The 21,685-nt window shown below is 38.2% G+C and overlaps 1 protein-coding gene across 1 annotated transcript in view; it reads right to left on the bottom strand.

Annotated features, from left to right (window-relative positions):
- The window catches only part of ESR2 (estrogen receptor 2), a 45,409-nt gene that overhangs the window by 18,449 nt on the left and 5,275 nt on the right, over positions 1-21,685 (bottom strand). The window contains exons 3-4 of the mRNA XM_070931604.1: positions 18,332-18,448; positions 3,311-3,610 (exon numbers count right to left, since the gene is read on the bottom strand). Coding sequence (XP_070787705.1) covers positions 3,311-3,610; positions 18,332-18,448 — 417 coding nt within the window. The remainder of the gene's footprint in view (positions 1-3,310; positions 3,611-18,331; positions 18,449-21,685) is intronic.

The raw sequence follows: 21,685 nt of genomic DNA, 5'->3' as shown, positions 1-21,685 counted from the left end.
TAGATTCATTTCCCAGCTGAGTGCAAATGTCCAGAATTCTCCAATGATCAAAGTCAAATTACTATCATCCATTCAGGATATCAAATACCTCCAAATTTCATTTAAGATTTTTAATGAAAAGCAATACGCAAGTGGCTACTGTACTGTTTTTGTGCAAACTAAGACCTTCATTTTTTAACTCCCCCCCACTTCACCACATATATATATTGTTTTTTTCAGCTGCAAAATCTGTTAAACTTTTGAACTTTTTTTATTTAAAAAACATTTAGGAAAATTTTAGATAACTTTTGTTAACTGTGCTCAGATTGTTGAAATCAAAATCTATGTAGGTAAATGTCACCAATATTAGGCAGTATTGTAGTAATGTCTGAAGTATTATTGTCTTTGTATCCTAGTTGTAAAGTTGTGTGGTTGTGGTGCGAAGCTGAACTGATTATGGTTGAATGTTAGGAGAGTCTTGTGACAATAAAAAATAGTTTGACAGTAGAATCAAAATACAGTTGTTTTAATTGTCTTCATATGTTCTGTCCTTCAAATCATATGGTTGGTCTTTTGTTGACTCCTGCCCATTCTGTATTAGGGTTGGAATAGATTATACTGTAAATACCATCAAATATATGTAGAATACAATGCAGTTAGTCCTTGTTGTGGTCCGCCAGCAGCCTGTGGAGCTGGCAGCGGAATCGGACAGCAATGAGTGCTGAGGAAGAACATGGGCCAGTCCTGGAGGCTGGGGAAGGTCCGGATGAGGGCTCTGCATCGGAGGCAGAGATGGGGCCAGGGCCATCGGGGAGTGATGTGCGGACTTCGGAGCCTTCAGAGGCTGACAGTAGAGAGTTTGAGGAACAGGAGGAGCCTGTTCCTAGTGCACGCATGAGAAGAGCTGCAGAAGGCAGAAGCAGATAGCAGAGAGGATGACTCAGGAGTAGGGCCAAGAGATGATTGGCCCCTCCCATAAGGCTTAAAAGACTAGCAACAGCTCTTGGCCTCTTTGCCAGAAAACAACCTTTGAGAGATTTGCTTCATGTTTGGCTATATTTTTCTCAAAGAGCTGGGATTACTTCTACTTTAAAAATGTAAAAAACAACCCCCGCCAAATTAGCTAACCAGGGCTTTTAAGCAAACTAAAAGCAGCACCAGTCATAATGGATCAATTGAAAGTAATATTCTTTAAAGAGAATATTTATATTCTCTTTATAGAGAAAACCTTAAACGTTGGATGAAGTACCGGTATATGGTCAAAAAACAAGAAGAAAGAATCACATAGATACAAACGATAGAAAAAGCCACTTGTTATCTAGATAATTTCCTGACTCACACTGGGAAGTCACAGCTGTTTAAAGATAGCAATTGAGAAATTCAAGTTTTTAATACAAATGAGTGAAACCTTTTCCAAAGCAGGAACCTGGGTTCTAAGTGAAATGCTAAAATGAAAAACAAACCTCAGGGGACCCCAAGTTGTCTACTTGAAACAAACAAGGGCCATATATATCACTGGGTCTTATTCAACAAAATCCAATTCAGTGCTGAGAAAAAGTAAGATTTTACACTTAGGCAAGAAGAACCAAATGCACAGGTATAGAATAGTTTAATTGGTACCTGGCTTAAGAGCAGTATCTGTAAGAGGGAGCTAGGCATCCTAGTGGACAACCACTTACGTATGCTGCAGCTGCCAAAAAAGCTAATGCAGACATAGGCTGCATCAACAGAGGAATTTAAAGCACTGGGAGCATAAGTAGTATTTCTCCAGTCTACTTGTCAAAAGATACAGCCAGGAAAAGTGAGGAAAATACTTGAAATGAAGGAGTAGATCAGATTATTGACCCAAGCATTCTGACTAGTCCACATACATTAAAGTTGCTAAGATTGAGAAATACTGCTTTAGAAAACAGAATCAGGAGGATCTTGGCAAACTGGGCAAAGCCTAGCAAGGTTAAATTTCCACAATGATAAGTGCAAAATCCTCTATTTGCATTGGGAAAAATCAGAGGTATGAATATAAAAGGATACAATACAAAAAGTATCTGGGTGACTCATAAACTGGATATTACCCACAATGTGATGCAGTTGCAAAAAAAGCAAATGCAGTTCTATATTGTATCAGCACAAATATAATGTTGAATCAAGAGATGTCCTTGTTCCTCTCTATTCTGCTTTAATTAGGCTGCACCTAGAATATTACATTAAATTCTGGGCACCGCATTTTAGGAAGGGTAGTGGCAACCACATCAGAAGCGAGCAACAAATGATAAGGATCCTAGAAAGAAAACCCTCAGGATGTTTGGAAGTGTTGAGTATGGTTATACTCAGAGATTGCCAGGAGACATGATAGTTTCTTCAAATATTTGAAGGGTTTCATATAAAACAGAGTTCCCAACTTTTATGGCTTTGTGGACTGGTAGAGGAGAGGGGAAGAGTCCGTATGAGTGGCAGTCATATGCACACACAGCTCCATTTGCACAAACAGTGGGCCTGCCTCTCGCACAAATGGAGTTCATGCACAGGTGTTTGCCCGCTGCTCAGGCAAGTAAGGATGCACCAGTGGTGGGTTGCTCCTGGTTCTATCCGGTTCTTGCAAACCAGTAGTAAAAGCGGCGGGAGGCTCCACCCACCTGCCCAGATGTCATAATGGAGGATCTGCGCATGAGCAGAAGCTTCTGCGCATGCACAGAAGCGTGCGCATGTACAGAAATGTGTGCATGCACAGAAACATGCGCAGAAATGTGCACGCACGCTCCTGTTGCGAACCGGTAGTAAAGGTAAGTAGAACCCACTCCTGGGATGCACACCTGCTCATCCACCACTTCTGCAGCCCAGTTCCTAACCATTCAAGGCCCAATAGTGGGCCTCAGCCTGGGGATTGGGGACCCCGGATATAGAATATGGTCCAGAATTTTTCAGAGTTGGTCCAAAAGATAGGACAAGACAAGAAACTGTGGGTTTAAATTACAAGACAATACATTTGGTTGAACTTGAGGGCGTTCAAGCATTGAACAGCCTGTCTTGGAAATTGGTCATTCACCTGCACTGGGAATGTTTAAATATGCTGGATAGTTTTGTCAAGGATGTTGTAGTAGCATATGCCTATACTCGGCTGGGGATTAGACTACCATAGATGATCTCCTTGATCCTGTGAAAGTTTACATTCTACGTTTCTACTTTTGCTCCAAACAATGGCTTTACCGAGGTTGTATTACCAAATAATAATGCGATCACTGATATGTTTTTTCTTGTGGTAGGCCTAAGTATTGTTAAAAAAATATTTATACTTTTTATACATATTTATATTTCGAATGTCATATTTCCTTACCAGGGATTTTTTTCGCCCAACCAATCATATGGACCAATTCTTTGTCTGCAAGTTTCGTCAAGGACATCATCATGGAAGCTTCGGTAAATGGCCTGTTGGGGCGACTCACCAACACATTTGGTGGTTCAGCTTCAAGTAATATGGAGACAAACTGTTCTGGGCTTATTGCATTGCCCAGGGCTTCTTTTGCTTGGGTGATACTGTCGTTATTCTTTTTCCCTTTGCCTACACAATGCACCAAATCTTCTGGATTGCGATGACGGCGAACAATACGATACCCACAACGCTCTCTTCTTGAACCTGAAAGTTTGAAAAATAATTGACCTAATTTAATATTCCAGTAACTCAATCACTAGAATCAGAGGTCTTCAAACTTGGCAGCTTTAAGACTTGTGGACTTCAACTCCCAGAATTCAATTCCCAGCATAGCTGGTTGGAGAATTCTGGGAGTTGAAGTCCACAAGTCTTAAAGCTGCCAAGTTTGAAGACCTCTGCACTAGGTTAATTATACATTATACCTAAATGGTATCAGAAGAGTTGATTGCCAATTTTCCAAAAGTCTACCAAATCCATGTTGGAAAATTCCGGTGAGCAATTTCCAATTTAGTTTGCACACACCCAATCCCTATACCCAGATCAGAGGAAGTATGTGTGACATTTAGTTCAACTAGCAAAACTTTAGCAAGCATTAACCTTTTTTTTTACGGTTGTAATGTTCTTATTGTTTACATCATAAATAATATCATTGTTTATCATTTTAGAATTGTAAGCTGCTCAGAATCTGGTTGACTTGGGCAGCTATAGAAATTGAACGAATGAACAAACAAACAAACAAACAAACGAATAAGAAATTGAAATGGGAAATAAAATACCGAGCGATCTTCTATTATGCACCATGAAGTAAACAAGTTAGTGATGGGTATGATGCAGGGGTGCTATTCAGCAGGTTCTGAAAGGTTCTGGAGAATGGAAATTTTTAGTAGTTTGGAGAACCAAACTACCACCTATGGCTGGCCCCAGAGTGGGCTGGGAATGGACTTTTTGCAATATCCTTCCCCCAGGAGTGGGGTGGGAATGGGGATTTTGCAGTATCCTTCTCCTGCCATGCCCACCAAGCCACGCTCACCAAGCCACGCCCAGAGAACTGGTAGTAAAAAAAAATGGATTCAGCCACTGGTATGATGTATCCATCAATCTAAACAAAGCAACATTTTTACATCAAATATTTTTTTAAAAAATCGGCCTCCAAGGACTTCTAGTAGCATGGTAATCAAAAATAAAAACAGTAAAAAATAAAATAGGTGTTAATCTTATCGGAGGCTTATGTTGCTTCTTGTTTGGGGGGCTTTGAAAGCTATTGAAAGAGGACTTGGGGCCAAATCTGGCTCATAGGATATTATCAAGGTCCTTATTGTAGACCTTGATTCTCTGGTATGATACATTTATTATCAGAAAAGAGCCCTGGCGACAAGAGAGGAGCTGATTGGAAATCAGGATCCCAGGTAGATGGTAGGAAGCCAAGCAATTAATTTGGCTCTAAATCAACTTTATTTTCTGAATTCTGGACAAATATAATATCCACATAAAAGGGCTTGCATGATGCAGAAAGATGCTGCAAATTTGCTAGAATGAAGGCACAATGTAAGTCTAGTTCAGCATAATGAAATCTTGATTTAGTTACATTGCGTCCAGAGAACAAAGCGCTCAATTTCCCAGTTCCATGTCATTCTTCCATAATCAGTATGCCCTAGCCAGGGGTGGGTTCTACTTACCGTTACTACCAGTTTGCAACGGGATCGCACGCCAAGCTTCTATGCATGCACAGAAGCTTCTGCATATGTGCAGATCGCCTATGATGACATCCAGGGTGGTGGGTGGAGCCTCCTGCCGGTTTTACTACCGGTTCTTGCGAACCAGTCCGAACCAGGGGCAACCCACCACTGGCCCTAGCCTAGTATAGCAGATCCTACAAAAGGATCATCCTATACATAGAGTCCATCTCTTCCCCAGCAGATGATCAACAACTGCATTATTAAAACTTTTCTATTATCTAATTTTCTCTGTTTTCTTCATCCTGAAACTTCTCTCTCTCTCTCTCTCTCTCTCTCTCTCTCTCTCTCTCTCTCTCTCTCTCTCTCTCTCTCTCTCTCTCTCTCACACACACACACACACACACACACACACACACACAGAGAGAGAGAGAGAGAGAGAGAGAGAGAGAGAGAGAGAGAGAGAGAGAGAGAGAGAGAGAGAGAGAGAAATTGGATCGGATTCTTCAAATACCTGCTTGTAAGTTTCTACTGCCATTTATATGTTCAATCCAAAAAGTTGCCAACTGCCAAAGTTTCCATGGCTTAATCAAGCTAAATTTACAGATACCACCACAGTTTCTGTCTTGGCATTTAAAGCTATCCATAAATACAATAGAAATGGAATCAGCTCAAACATAGTTTATCAACCTTTCTACGAACAGTGACTCACTTTGCAAAATACTATATGGTGTAGCCAGAAAACTAGCTGCCTGATCTGACTATGGACAGCAAACAAATATTTCCTGGCATCTACATGGAGCTCAGCAGGAGTTTCCATCCAAGACATTTACTCTGATTCCAACAGTGTGTAGCCATAGACCATTCCTCATATCTTCCTCAGCCTTGTTTGGAACTGCATCCATGAGGCAGCTCTCTGTGAAGCCTAGGGAGACTGGGAGTGGGGTGGGGGATGTTAAATGGAAGCTGAAGGGGAATTTCAAACACAACAGCCCTACATTTTTAAGATTCACAGTTAGGGACATTGTTGCTGCTATGCACACTGGAAAAGCAGTTTTAAAAGCAGAGAAGTATGAGAGGATCATAGTCTATGCTTTTATCCATCACTTTCCTGTGGTCCACTATCTTCTGGCCTCCAACTACCTATCACAGCACTTAGAACTGTTACTAAAAGTAAGTTTAAATACTCTGCCTGCCCACTATTTCTCTTCTGCACGTGGAGGAGCATGTGCCACTCTCTTCAAAAGACAATCAGGACTCACAAAAGTATACAGTAGAAATATGTCTATGAGAACAATAATTATGTTGCTAAGGCAAGCATTGGAGGAAAGTTAATTTGGATCAGTCTGTGATTCAACTCAACTAACGAAGTAGGAAAGATACATGAAGAACCTAGTTTGAAATAACTAGACTCTTTCTAGAAAATGGTCCTGCTAGAGAGCCCTTATGGATTGGACAAGACACAATGTTTCCATACCAGTCTAAAGTTGCCAAGACTGGCCAATCTGATCTCATTGCCCCAAATTCTATGTGAACAGCCACAGAATACCTAGTAGACTGTGTCAGATTGCATCTTCAACGAAACCTGTGTCAGGATAAGGAAGTGAACTTTTGAATGGCTCTGAGTATGCATATGTTTGTAAGAGAATGGCTTGTACATACAGTAGCCCATGCATATGTCTTGTATCAGTAATCTGACTGGAACTAAGTATAAAGGGGAAGGAACACAGAATAAGTATAGTCACATAATATTATTTTGTGCATGTGTGCCTTTATGTCAGTTTTTGACCCCGACGACTGCCCAGATTAATCCCTGCAGTGCCTTTGTGTCAGGTTTTGTGGCAAGGTTTTGGGAACATCACTTGTTATTAAGAGCTATGGTGGCACAGTGGTTAGAATGCAGTATTGCAGGTTGACTCTGCTTGCTGCTAGGAGTTCAATCCTGACTGGCTCAAGATTGACTCAGTCTTCCATCATTCCAAAGCTAATAAAATGAAGATTCAGATTGTTGAGGGCAATATTCTGACTCTGTAAACTGTTTAGAAAGTGCTGTAAAGCACTATGAAGCAGTATATAAGTCTACATGCTATTGCTATTCTATGTGCTGTTGTTATTGTCTCTTTCCTAGGGCTGAGGGAAAGTGACTGGCCTAAAGCCATCTGTCTGGTTCCATGCCTAAGGCAGGTCTAGAACTCTCAGCCTCCCAGTTGATGCCTTAACCATTACACCAAACTGGCTCATACATCCATATATACATTTTCCACAATTATGAAATAAAACTAATTTCAATATATTAACTTCATGCTAAATGTGTACAAGGCTTTTCTGCCCAAAAGAAGTAAATGTAAATGTGGAACTTGTACAGTCTGACCCAAGGGATCAGCTTAACTTCTGAAATGCAAAGAACAACCTGAGCCATGCTGACCACAACATTCTTATCCTCTCTGCCAAGTAGAGCAGAGGTGGCACAGTTGGCCTTTATTTGTTAAGAAGTGACAGAGACAGGAGGGAATGTCTCTCCATTCCCAGTTACAGGGCGATCAATTAGGATGCTGGGCCACAAATTGGATTTAATGGTGATTCTGGACAGCCAACATGCTTCTCTATATTTTAGTCTTCTCCCAGGAATTCTCCCAGTCTTCTCCAATTTCATCTCCCAAATGAAATTCAATGTAGAGAAAAGTAAAGTCCTACACTTAAGCAAGAAAAACCAAAAGTACACATATAGACTGGATGAAACCAGGCTTAATAGCAGTGACTGTGAGAGGGATCTTGGAGTCCTAGTGGACAACCAGCTAAATAGGAGCCAGCAATGTGCAGCAGTAGCCAAAAAAGCCAATGCAATCCTAAACTGCATTAGCAGAGGGATACAATCAAGATCAAGTGAGGTACTAATACCACTCTATCAAGCCTTAATAAGACCACACCTAGAATGCTGCATCTGGTTTTGGTCACCACACTATAAAAAAGATGTTGGGACTCTAGAAAAAGTGCAGAGAAGAGCAAACAGGATGATTAGGGGACTGGGGACTAAAACATGAAGAACGGTTACAGGAACTGGGCATAGCTAGTCTAGTGAAGAGAAGGACCAGGGGAGACATGATAGCAGTGTTCCAATATTTGAGGGGCTGCCACAGAGAGGAGGAGGTCAAGCTATTTTCTAAAGCACCTGAAGGCCAAACAAGGAATAATGGATGGAAACTGAACAAGGAGAGATTTAATCTGGAAATAAGGAGACATTTTCTGACAGTGAGAACAATCAACCAGTGGAACAGCTTGCCTTCGGAAGTTGTGGGAGCTTCATCGCTTGAGACTTTCAAGAAGAGATTGGACTGCCATTTGTCAGAAATGGTGTAGGGTCTCCTGCTTGGGTGGGGGGGTTGGACTAGATGACCTGCAAGGTCCCTTCCAACTCTGTTAATCTGTTAATCAGTACTGGTCCTCTCCTGCAGTACTGGATTGCAGTCCTTAGCAGTTCCAGACAGCATAGACCACAGTATCCAGCCATTCAGGAAATTATAGCCTGATGCATCTTGAGGGTATCAATTTGGCAAAGGCTATCGTGTATGATTCTCCTGATTGTTTAAATGTTCCTTTCTTTTTCATCATACCTTGCCATTTTAAATTTTACAAAGCAAGGGGGGGAAATCTCTTAGTCCAAATCCAACAGAAAACCTAGGAAACCGCACACTCTCAAATAGAAAGAATAATGCAGATATTATTACTCAGAAATACCAATCAAGCACAACAAAACATCACTGAAATCTTATCTACTTAAAAACTGAGAACATTGTGTTTCTGGGAATTGAGGAATTTGCCAATTTTTATTTTTCTCAATATTTTGTTCCAGCCATGAATTTATTTCATTCCAGATCCAGATCAATATGTGCATGTTGAGGAAATTCACATGGATTTTTCTGTAAACTGTTCTCTAATACTTCCACTTGTGTATCAGTTTTTTTACTTGGAAAATATAAAATAATATTGGGGGGAAAGCAAATTTCCACACAGTTCTGCAGTCTGGTTTGCAACCAAATTCATGAAAGCAGAATTCAGAAGAATGGTTTGCCCACTATGCACTGTCACCCTCAGAACAAAGATGACACTTCTTACAGATGTTTGCATATATTCAGCCCATATTCCCTTTCCTTCTGGAACATAAACAAAACACATGTTCCATAATTATTAGTTTCAAACTTCCTTCAACAACAGTAACAACCAGAAATTACCCCCCTTTTAAACCGAAAATGAAAATTAGTAAGATCCTAAGAGTTGCAATAGACGAAAGCATCTATAAAATACATCATCTTCAGTCCAAACCCTAGTTCACACTCACCAAAAGATATTAATGACTAGCAATTTTATTAATCTCTTTTTCATGTAAATAATCAAAATGTATGAATTTTTTTTAATTGTTGGTTCTCTGTCCCAAAGGTGCTTTTTCAGGAGGCAACTGGGCTTTCTTGTTATGCAGATGACCCGCTGTCTGCAAGGGATATAAATCCTTCCATTCCCCACTATCCTGTCAGAGCTGAAGAAGCTTCTTGGTTGAGAAGCAAAACGTCTTCAAAAGAAAAAACAAAGTCCAGTTGCCTCCTGAAAAAGCACCTTTGGGACAACCATGACCTGGATAACTGACAATCTCTACAGACTGTTGGTTCTCTGGAATTATTTTTTCCTTTCATAAATTCTAAACCTAGGTGGTATTTATTTAGCTAAAGAAATTGGTGGTGGAAACATTCACATGATTACAACATGCAAAAAAAGAAAACTTTTGGCAGTTTGTATAAATTGGTTGCCTATTAAATAATTCATAGAACTGAAACTATTTTCTTCTGGAATATAATATGCTGCCCAGTGGTGCGTTTCAATTTTTTTTTACTACCGGTTCTGTAGGTGTGGCTTGGTGGGCATGGCTTGGTGGGCATGGCAGGAGAAGGATACTGTAAAATCTCCGTTCCCACCCCACTCCAGGGGAAGGATGCTGCAAAATCCCCATTTCCTCCCAATCAGCTGGGACTTGGGAGACAGGGAATAGATGGGGGTGGGGCCAGTCAGAATTTTTACTACCGGTTCTCCAAACTACTCAAAATTTTCTCTACCGGTTCTCCAGAACTGGTCAGAACCTGCTGAACCCCATCTCTGATGCTGCCAAACTATGATACATACTAAATAATATTCCTGCCATTTTGAGAGTCAAGTTTCATTTTTTAACAATGAAAAAATGAACGGACACATACCTACACATGTAGATACTAACATATATAAGAAATCAGTGCCTAGTTCATTTGCACATGCTGTATTGCCATCCTCATCAATAAAATAAGAAAAACAGAAAGACACATTGCATTGTGCAGAGTTAGCACCAGAAATGATCTCACCCAAATTACTGGTATGTCTATCTCACTGTCCTAGTGGGTGAATGACCCTCGGGGTCCCTTTACTGTACTTTAATCCAGGCTTCTGCAAATGTTGCCTTCCATATGAAACCAGCTGACTACTCTTGATCATACTCAACGGGGATTAATTATGAAAAGTGAACTTTCTCAAATACTAATAGCACAAGATTGGGGAAGGCAGTTGAAAACTGTCTAAAGAGTGGCAGCGGGGAGGAAAGCAAATTGACAGTAAGAAGAAAAAGAGATAATCCCAGTCCAACAATAAAACTAAAAAAAGACTTATTTGGATTTTAAATGATTCTTAAACCTAAGTGGGAAACAAGCGCATATCCATCCCAAATTAAAGTAACTTTCCATCCCCCCACAGCTTTCCTCTACCTAATCTAGATGCCTTGAAAATGGACATTATATAGGCAAAAAAAGAGGAAGTACCTCCTCTCTTCCTGAATAAATGGTTCTGTCCATCCCAGCTCATTCTGGTGTCAATATCAGAAAGTTGACAAAAGAGATTCAGAAGCTGAAGCGCTGGGACTCCGCATCCTCTCAGTTCTTCCAACGATGCAAAAGGAGAACCCAGCCAGCACTGAAAAAAGTAAGACAAGTTGTGGGCAAAAAAACACCCGGAGTTTCTGGGAGGACAGATTTGAGAGGAAGTATGCCTCGGTTTCTCAAGGCTTCTAAATAAATGTATCATCTCTTCCAGTGGTGGGATTCAAAAAATTTTTACTACCGGTTCTGTGGGTGTGGCTTGGTAGGTGTGGCTTGGTGGGCATGGCAGGGGAAGGTTACTGCAAAATCCCCATTTCCTCCTGATCAACTGGGACTCAGGAGGCAGAGAATAGATGGGGGCGGGGCCAGTCAAAGGTGGCATTTACCGGTTCTCCAAACTCAAAATTTCTGCTACCAGATCTCCAGAACTGGTCAGAACCTGCTGAAACCCACCTCTGATCTCTTCCTTAAATCGTACTCTTGAATCTGAGGCACTGGGTTTATTTTCTTTTTTTACACGTTGTATTGATTTTGTTCCTCTCCTACCCATATTCAAAATTGTGGATTATTGTCAATGTCCCACTTTTAATTTTCAAGAATCCACCGGTGTGACAAAAGTTCTCAAGATGAAACTATTTCTTTATTATTTTTTCCAAACTATTCTCAATACAAAACCAAATTACAGAATTCAGCCCAATAAAAACATATATTCTTTAGATTATAGCCCACTTTTATCTCTATCATCCATTTTGGAGCAGACATTGCAATTTATTACTGCATTTATATATCCCTGAATCAATAGAAGGATTCCTGGTAGTAACTTTACATCCCTTACACAAGAGGCCATAGGACTGAAAACACATATTCAAAGCATGCATAAATCTGGTGTTCTCAATATGTCCACTGGAACTTATAGTCATTTTAGCTGTTGATAGAATATAATTCAGATCTATGAGCAAAGTTGTCTCGCTAACCTTAGTTGGTTGGAGTTGGTTGATGATTGATTTCCTCCATTGTGCAAAATCAAGTTTGCTTAACTATGTTTACTGAATAAAGCCCACTTGGCTGAGTGGCTACATCTTACTCAATCAAAAAGCCTGGTTCCAAACTACAATGACTGAATTTATTTATGGAAGACAAAATCAAATGAATCACATTATGGTTATGCAGCAAGATGTGTGAACTCAGAAACAGAACTAGGTCCTGTGAGAAGATTCTTGTCCAGTGCCCCTGTCCACATTGTATCACTATCATTCACGATCACAACATTAAATTATTTTTCATGATCATAACATTAGATTGTTTTTTTCTCCTAACAAGATTCAGGTAAGCCACAAAAATTTAACAAGCTCCCACCAGTATATTTCTGGCAAAAACAAATAACTGACTACTTAAAAACAATAAATCCTTTGCTCCATATTAAGGTAAATTTTAGACAGTCTCAACACCACCACAAAATGTTTAAGGTTTTCAATGCCCATTCCATTTCAGACTGAGATCCATAACTAGTTTGGCCCATTATCTTTGCAGAAACATAGACAAAGATTTCTCAAAGAAAGTAACTAAGCTTCTCGTTTCCCTTTTAAAAGCAATAACATTTTTCTGCCAGTCCCATTTGCCATTTTTCACATAACCACTTTCATTGACAGAACCATGGATCTCCTGCCACAGTCCTTTGGCACACTAGCGTTCCATGGCCAATTTCCATTTTCAAGAGCGAAAGGCTAATTTCAGCCAGTACAGGGCATATTGGTGATTTAAAACTGTTAAGCCTTAAAAGAATACTGTGCATTAGATCTATTTAAAGCTTCAATGGAAGCAATCACTGGTCCTGTTTCACTTGTTCTCAAATCTAAAATTATTCATACCATTTTCTGTTTAAATATTTGATCATAGGTTCTCAGACTATTATATTATTTTTTCCCCTTATAATAGCAGTGAAAAGTTCTAGGGATATATTACAGAGCTACATTATCAGATGGATTAATGAACACCAGAGCCTTATTTTTGAATTATTTCTTTTAGATATAAACATACAAGCAAAATATAGTATAAGAGTCACCTCGTGGTGAGATGGGCAGAAAATAAATTTAATAAAGAATAATAAATAAAGAATAGGCAAATAGACATCAATTGCAGACATTAAAACTGCTGAAGCTGGGGAATTCTGGTAGCTGAAGTCCATATGTCTTAAAGTTGCCAAGGTTGGAAAATCTGATTCTAGTCCTTCTTACATGTTTGGCCTCTCTTACCTGTCTATCACCTAATTGTCTACTTCCTAATTCACATTGAGACAACACTGTGTTCTACATTTTTGCAAATACAGGAGCATCACCTTCTTAAGTCAGAGGAGATGTGTAATTCAAAGATGAACAAGAAATTATATCTATGAGTAGCAAGGATTTACTCAACAATTCTAATAGCAATAGCACTTAGACTTATATATCGCTTTACAGTGCTTTACAGGCTTCTCTAAGCGGTTTACAAAGTCAGCATATTGCCCCCAACAATCTGGGTCTTCATTTTACCCACCTCAGAAGGATGGAAGACTAAGTCAACCTTGAGTCTGGTGAGATCCGAACTGCCAAATTGCAGGCAGCCGGCAGTCAGCAGAAGTAGCTTGCAGTACTGCACTTTAACCACTGCGCCACTGGGGCTCCTAATTTTTATTTATTTATTTTATTATTAGTTTGGCAAACAAGTACAAGATAGCAGGTATAAATATGAACATGGACATGAACAAAGGAAATGAATACAAATAAATAGGGACAGGGAAGGTAGGCACGCTGGTGCGCTTGTGCACGCCCCCTTTACGGATCTCTTAGGAATGGGGTGAGGTCCACGTTAGACAGTTTAAGGTTGAAGTTGTGAGGGTTAATACTTGTATTCATATCTAGCCTTTTCTCTAAAGAAGGGCATCTCCTTTTTATTTTTTTTTATTTATTTGTCCAAGAAAATTTGAACAAAGAAAACTAGAAAATCAAAATGTGACAGGGATGACAGGCACGCCAGTGCACTCACTCACTCACTCACTCACTCACTCACTCACTCACACACTTAGAGACCTCTTAAATATGGAGTGAGGTCCACAGAAGTTAGAATTAAAACTATAAAAGTTTTCCTGTTTTATACTTACAACAATCCAAAGATAATATTTAAGATGATAGTAAACCTCGCTAAACATTGCACACTAATTTCATAACTGGGTCATCATAAGTTTCATCATTCCAACTTCATATACTGGAAGAATTAAAATCGTGCAGAGATCAGCCTTCTCCAAGTAGGCCAGCTGAGGATGATGGAAACTGTATGTATGTATGTATGTATGTATGTATGTATGTATGTTCTTTTTTATACAAAGTCAGCTTATTGCCCCCACAAACTGGGTCCTCATTTTATCTACCTCAAAAGGATGGAAGGCTGAGTCAACCTTGAGCCTGGTGAGATTTGAACTTGCAGTAATTGCAGGCAGCTGGTGTTAACAGAACTGTATTCTAACATATCAGGAGGGTATCCAGTTGGGAAAGTGGGTAATTTCAACTTTCTCTCCCTCTTTCATCTCATGCAGATATTGTTATTTCTCAGTTTTATTGTTATGATTCATGTCTTCTCAAAAGGAACTGCACAATATTATAAGGGCCTCTATTTGGTTATTTATAGTTTACTTTGGTTGACTATGGAAATCTCGAGATCGCTATAATTTGCAAGATCTCACTCAGAATGAACAGTGAAATTCTAAACTTACTCAATGGAATTTTCTTTTTGGGAAATCACTCATTTTATATTTGTTCATCAATGATCAATGCTCAGCCATTGGCCAAATACCTAGTCATAAATGTCACATATGGGTTGGTGAATTACTGTGTTGTTTTGATTGAAATTGTAATGTATCCTGACCAAACCATGTTGGATAAGTATGAGATTCTTACCTTCATGATTGTGAGGGCAGAAAATAGTTCTAACTTCACACCCCAGCTCAGTGTATTGTTAATGCTGATTTATTTTGAATTAACAGATGCATGTTGAACAATAGAAGGTTTTCCTTTTAAGTGATCAGGGTGAGCATTTGGTCCCTTCTGCTGTTCAGATATGCTTATTTTTATCTAAGCAACCTGAAATCAAAGCTGACATACTACTGTACAGTTGTCCTGCAAATAATCTGCATAGTTAGGCTGAGATAACTTAGCTTTTATTTCAATGTATATATGCATGCATGTATATTCCATTCTCCTCTCCCAGAATAAAAAGATAATGGCTGAATTTATGGGCAAGACTCCTAATAAGTAAGACACTGTTTTCTTCATGGAAAACAGATTAAAAGCTTAAAAAATTCATCTGCAATGCACAATGTTAGTAATATTTTACTTTTAAAAATTGCCCTGCATTCTGTTACTCAGAAATTTAGGAAACCATTCTTGTATTTTGAAAAAATATAAACCTTCTCTCTCAAATGACTTATTGTACACTTACATGAATAAAATAAAAATGAATGTATGTATGATCAAAAATGCATATTACAACCAGAATATTTAAATCTTGAGAGATTAATAAAATAAAGTATCAAGAAATGTTTTGATCTGAGTTTAGGTATATTCATCTTCCAAACCTACCAGGATTTTGCAAGAATTAGCAATTCAGATATGTAATATAATAAACCAGAATATTTGACAAGCACTACACATATTCAGATATTATGCTGGATTACAACTACCATGTTCTCCAGCCAGTCATTTGAACAGGTACTAGTTTGGGCTGGTGAGTATAGTAGTTAATAGAGTAATTAAACAAAATGAAGATTATGCAAATTTATTGTACACTTGGCTTGGTTACTTATGCTTGGGTTTTGTTTTGCTTTGTTTGTTTATTGAAAAAAAAGAGTAAGCATAGGAAGATGCCTTGTCATTCATCACTTAAATTCTTCATCATTTTATTATGGTTCCAAATATCTATTTATATGTTTTCAATATTTCAAACAGTGGTTTGCACATAAACATTTTGTGTTAAATAATAGCAGTTCATTGGCTGCTATTGATGCCCTGACCAGAATGTAATCAAAGTTGGAATGAAAACATAATTCACAATTGTGAGGAAAAGAAGCAACTATATTTTAAAAAATCATTTAAAAATTGTACTATCTACATGCATATTCTGGAAAGATATGAGATGCCCAATCGTATTGCTTTATGAAGGAATCCTTTGAATATGCTAAACAGTTCCTCCTCTCCACCAACCAATGAACTCATAGTCCCTAAGTACGTACATTCTGTACACATTTATATATGGACAACTTCATTATTGTGCCAGGCCATCTGTGGCAGTATCAAGTAGCTTCTGGAGGAAAATATAGGACAGGATAGGAACATCATACTATTACTAAAACAGTTGGGAAAACGCTTCCTAGCTACTATTTAAAGCCTCTATTCCCTGCAAAGATTTAGCATGAGTACAGAAAGTGTGGAAGTGTCAATTCCCCCAAAATATATGCAGACTCCACTACCAACACCTGGGATGCATGGCTGTCTCTACAGATCCTGAAAGGGACAGCTGTAAATATATTTAATCAAAATTGTTGACAAGCAGACCTGTAGTAACACCTTATTATTGTGCCTAATCATTGAATGCTGGTATGCTTTAAAACTCTCTGCAGCAGTCCTTAATGCTCAACACATTTATTTATTTATTTATTTATTTTATTTAATTTAATTTATATACCGCCCTTCTCCTGAAGGACTCAGGGCGGTGAACAGCCATAATAAAAACAATGTACAAAATAGAATTTAAAAGCAGATTAAAATAATTAAATCATAGGTCAAATTTAAAACTCTCATTTTAAAACCAATTTTAAAACCCCATTAAAACCCAATTAAAATCATTTATCCCATCAGAGCGGTTTGCTGGAATAACAGGGTCTTCACTGCACGACGGAAGGCGCGGAGGTCGGGGATCCTTCGTATGTCCGGGGGTAATTCATTCCAGAGGGCAGGGGCCCCTACAGAGAAGGCTCTCCCCCTGGGGGTCGCCAGTCTACACATAAAATGCTCATTGATGCAGAAGGATTGTTGGATGTTTGGAGATGAAGCATGTATGTTAGGCCACTATTGTTCTAATGGGAAAGTAGAAATGAAATCCAGGCTATATAGTAAATGCCATAATTTCAAATGAAAATCATCAGGACCCTGGATTAAGTGTATCATTTTTGGAGTACTGCTGAAAATAAAAATTTTGCAACTTTTATTGGCATCTGTATTTACATGCATTGCTAAACCCTTTTCATTGATTTTTTTTCTGAGGCTCAATTTTTCACTGATTTTTCTTAGCCATCATGGAACTGTGATGTTAAAACTGTAAGATGTTTTAAGAGGCTTCACAGTACCAGAACAAAATAGAGATAAGAAAGTTAGAAAGGTATGTTTTCATTACATGTCTCATGTACAATTACAAGTCTCTGGAAAAGTCAGCAGATAAGGTAAGATGTATATCAAATCAGGCTTATTGCATCAACCAAAAATTTCACAGATCACAAATTACCATTCACTCCCTAGAATACTTTGCTTAAATGTTAATTCAGTACGGTAATAAAAATGTGGCCAAGGCTACAGTCTGGGCAAAAATACTAGCAGGAATCACATAATCTATTGATATTTGACAAATCAAGGAGTCCTTTTAAGTCTGCACAGTCAGTTATCTCCAAGTGGGTCTTTCTGTGGGCAGAAGGCAAAAAGCAACATCATAGTAAATGCATGTGAGTTGGGTACTTACACTAACTCAAATAGCTCAAAGAAGGACACTCAACCCATAGATTATTGCAATATTATTGCATATCTCTGAATGGACTTGTTGAAAAACAGGAGAGAAGAAGTCATGAGAATTTGAAACTCAATATTATCTTCAACTACCCTCTTTAAAGTCTCACAGGAAACAGTTTATGGAAGACTTCCATTCATACCTCTGTCATAGTCTAACCACTTAATATTTTCCTAGATGTTTTGTTGCAATTAGAATTTACTGTCTAAATGATTAACAGCTAAACTCCCAGGCAATTCTGGAACCTGGAATCTCACACATCTGGAGGAAAGAAGTTGGGAAAGTTGTTCTAACTGGGAAGTTAGCACAGTAGCTTAAAGTACTGATAAAAATTTGCTGGGATGAGTTCTTCACCAAATTATTTTTCTCATCCAAATTAGGATAAAGCTGAGCTTCAGTAATCAAACAAAACTTCAGATCTACCTACTACTGACGTTCATGGAATTTGCACGTGCATACCTGAGGTTCTCAATCACAGTGTGCATCTGCTTTGGAATTCAAGCAAAATTTTATATGAGAAACCCTATAAGAGAAAATTCCCAAAGGAGCAAAGAACTTACCACATTTCATCATCCCTACTTCATAACATTTCCGGAGTCGGCAGGCCTGGCAACTTTTGCGTCTGTTTTTATCTATTGTACATTGGTTTGTTGCTGGACAAATATAATCATTGTGCCCTGGAGGGAGGGATAAAAGAAGGTACATTTTAAAAATACTGTGATAAAGTCTTAGGTTTAGTCCTTGTTTTTGAGAAAAGGTATTTTATTTCTTGAGTTAGCTGGTTAGACTGTCCTTGTAGAACCCTTAGACAGCAGCCATGTGAAAGGCTTCCAATCCCAAATGAAGGCTGAGTCCTGCAGGCTGAGATGACTGCATACTGAACAGAGGAAGAATGACCCAGAAGTGTCACCTGTGTCCTTGAGCTAACAAAGAGCACCTTAGCAACACAGAACATGGGGAAAATGTGTTCTCTTTATCTTCATTCAGTGTAGATGCAGGTTTCGTTAGGGCTGCATGTTCCTTAGGGCTGTCTCATTGCATTACTTTGCTTAACCAGAGCATTTAGGATTGTAGCTTGCCAATTGAGAAGATCCAGAATGAACATGTCCTCCAACTAACAAGCAGCTGGGAAAAGAAAGATCTTCCTTAGATGCAGGGGTGCTTAAGGAAAAGAATAGAGTAGTAGAAGTCTTATACAGTAGGTGTATAACCTTTGAGAACTTATTTGAAAGGGTGGAGAAATAAAGCATGTAAAAGGCCTAAAGAGCAAGACAATCCTGTACGCTTCAGTTCCTAAAACGAAAGCAGCAGATGCATTTTGAAAGACCTTTTAGTAGAAACAGGCAGATTGTGGCAAGCGTATCATAGAAAAGGACTGTGATCAGCAAAAGAGGCTTTTGTTTTGTTTTTGCAAACTACAACATGAGAGAATTAAAACATTTGCTTTTATTTTGGTAGGTTTCTCATCCTTGGACTAGATTTAACCTCTCTACAAAGATTCAGCAGAGACCAAGGAGAGTCTGGAAAGACAGTTATTTCCTTCTGTGGAGAAGTAGAGAAATGCCAATTTGTGGGGAAAGTTCTTATATTCCCACCAATTCATAGTGAGAATTACTCAAAGCAGATGGTTTTTCTTAAATTTATTTGACAAGCAGGCTTCTTTTTAAAGGGGAAGTTGATAATACAAATTCTGGCCAAATGATAGTGAAAGCAAATTATAGCTGTTCAAAAATGAAGGCAAATTTTCTTAGTGACATTTTGTCTCAACCTTTGTCTAGAGGTTATATATGATGTTTGGGGTTGAATGCCTGGACTTAGACCATGATGTTCTGAGTGAAATGTTTGATAAGACATCAAGGTCAGTAGGAGGCTATGGGCAAATTTTGCTCTCCTAGTTTAGCCTAAGAATGATTGTGAATATGAGGAAAAGGAAAAAGATCATGTAAAAATGTAATTGGTTGGTACTAAACAATAAGTTTTACCATTCTACCTCTCCTATCTTCTTAAGGATTACCATAATAATCCTCAGTTTATGTTAAGAATAAAGACAGATTCTTATTAGATTTTTATTATAGATTTTGGCTACAAGAATAAGAACTTGACATGCATTTAAGACCTAGATGCAGATTACAAAAATGATTGTTTATCTTTTCTTATACTGTAGATGTGTATTCCATTACTGAATCTCAGTGTCTTAATAAAATATAACTCTGCTTAACATTTAACCAGTGGAATGGCTTGTCTTCAGAAGTTATGGGTGCTCCATCACTGGAGACTTTTAAGAAGAGACTGGATAGCCACATGTCTGGAATGGTATAGGGTTGGTATAGACTAGAAGACCTCCAAGGTCCCTTCTAACTCTGTTTTTCTGCTATAGTCTTCATTTCATCTGTTTTCCTCACCTTCAGGTTTATAAGTTCTAATAAGCACACATATAAAAGTCCAAAGTGATAGAGACAAATTTGATGGTTATTTGGAAGAAAAAAAGGGTGGAAGGAGAAGAATACAACTGTAAACCACTCCTTCTTCCTGAAAACCACTTGTCCATTCCAAATCTGCTTCCAAAATGGCTTCCTCTTGTAAGGAAATTGAATAGTTTCCTCACATTATTCAGAGATGTCATTCCAATTAAAAGGCAGCTTGGACTCTATCAGTTTTATCATGTTTGTGCACTTAATGAAGGGCTGGTTTATACATTGATGCTGATACCAAAAAGAACACAAAAACCCCAACCCAATTTATTACTTATAGAAAAGTTTGTTTTGCAAAACTGCTGAACCCTTTTTGGAAAACACAGTCTGTGTAGAACAGATGTGATCACAGTGTTTGGCAGTGAAGGTTGATTAGAATCAAAGGTCCCCTGGAAAAAAGATAAAAATGTTGTCATGCCAAGTCTCCAACATATGTCATGGCCTTCAAAAGGTTATCTTGTCCAGTTCTAAAGTGTAGTTGACCAAATCATATGCCAGGTAAACACTTTCACTTTTTTCAATTACCTTAATTTGTTGCATCCAATTTCATACTGATCTTACAGATCTGAGACTGAACATTTCTAACTGCAGTTACCCCAGAGTAAGTCCTATTGAAACAATGATAGTTTCTTAACTGGAAACATAGATTTCCAGTTAAGGGAAGGAATTTGTCCTGGGGTTGAAACAATGTACATAAATATTTTTGAAGTGAGCAAAAAACTGAGAAAATGTACATAGAATCAAACTGTGAGATTTTTTCATAATTGCCACTGAAAATGGGACTTTGATTTTTAATCAGTAGATTCCATCAACTAGCTGATATGCTGAAGGGAAGAAATGAATCCAGTTTTAATGGTGAATCTGAAAATGAAGAGCGCCTGGTACTTTTACATATTTTGAGTCTATTGTTTTAATATAATTGGAAATGAAAAGGAAATCTTAAATTGAATGTGCAAGAAAATGCTCTTTGATCCCCTTTTCGATGATGTTCCATTCCATGTTCATTCATTTTTTTAAATGCCCCCTATCTCGCCAAAGGCAACTCTAGGCAGCTTACCATCATTCAATAAAAATGCCATATAAAACATTAAACAATAAATAGAGATCTTACATTTAAAATTTAAGTAGTTAGCCCTGCTTCAGTGATTAAAAAAACAGAAACCTTATAAGATGTTATTAATAACAGAAAGAAATACAGTGACCTATAATTAATGCTAAATTATTAGTAACTATACATAGTAATTCAATTTATCATGCACATTGCTAAATCTCTTCTAACGCCTCTCTTAAATCTGCAATAATCATGCAGAGGGTATAATACTTTAGTTGTTTGCTTGGCTGGTGTTAGGGAGTGTCAGCTTGTGTACTGTCCCTTAATTTCAGGTGCAAGATTTTCAACATATTGAGAAAAGAAATACCCCAAATTGTAAAATAAAATCCAAA

Source organism: Pituophis catenifer, unplaced genomic scaffold, assembly GCF_029215685.1.
Source record: "Pituophis catenifer annectens isolate HBS135680 unplaced genomic scaffold, rPitCat1.0.hap2 SCAF_1, whole genome shotgun sequence".
Classification (NCBI taxonomy): Eukaryota; Metazoa; Chordata; class Lepidosauria; order Squamata; family Colubridae; genus Pituophis; species Pituophis catenifer.
Note: the sequence above shows the minus strand (reverse complement) of the source record. Positions and strands in the feature narration are given on the sequence as shown.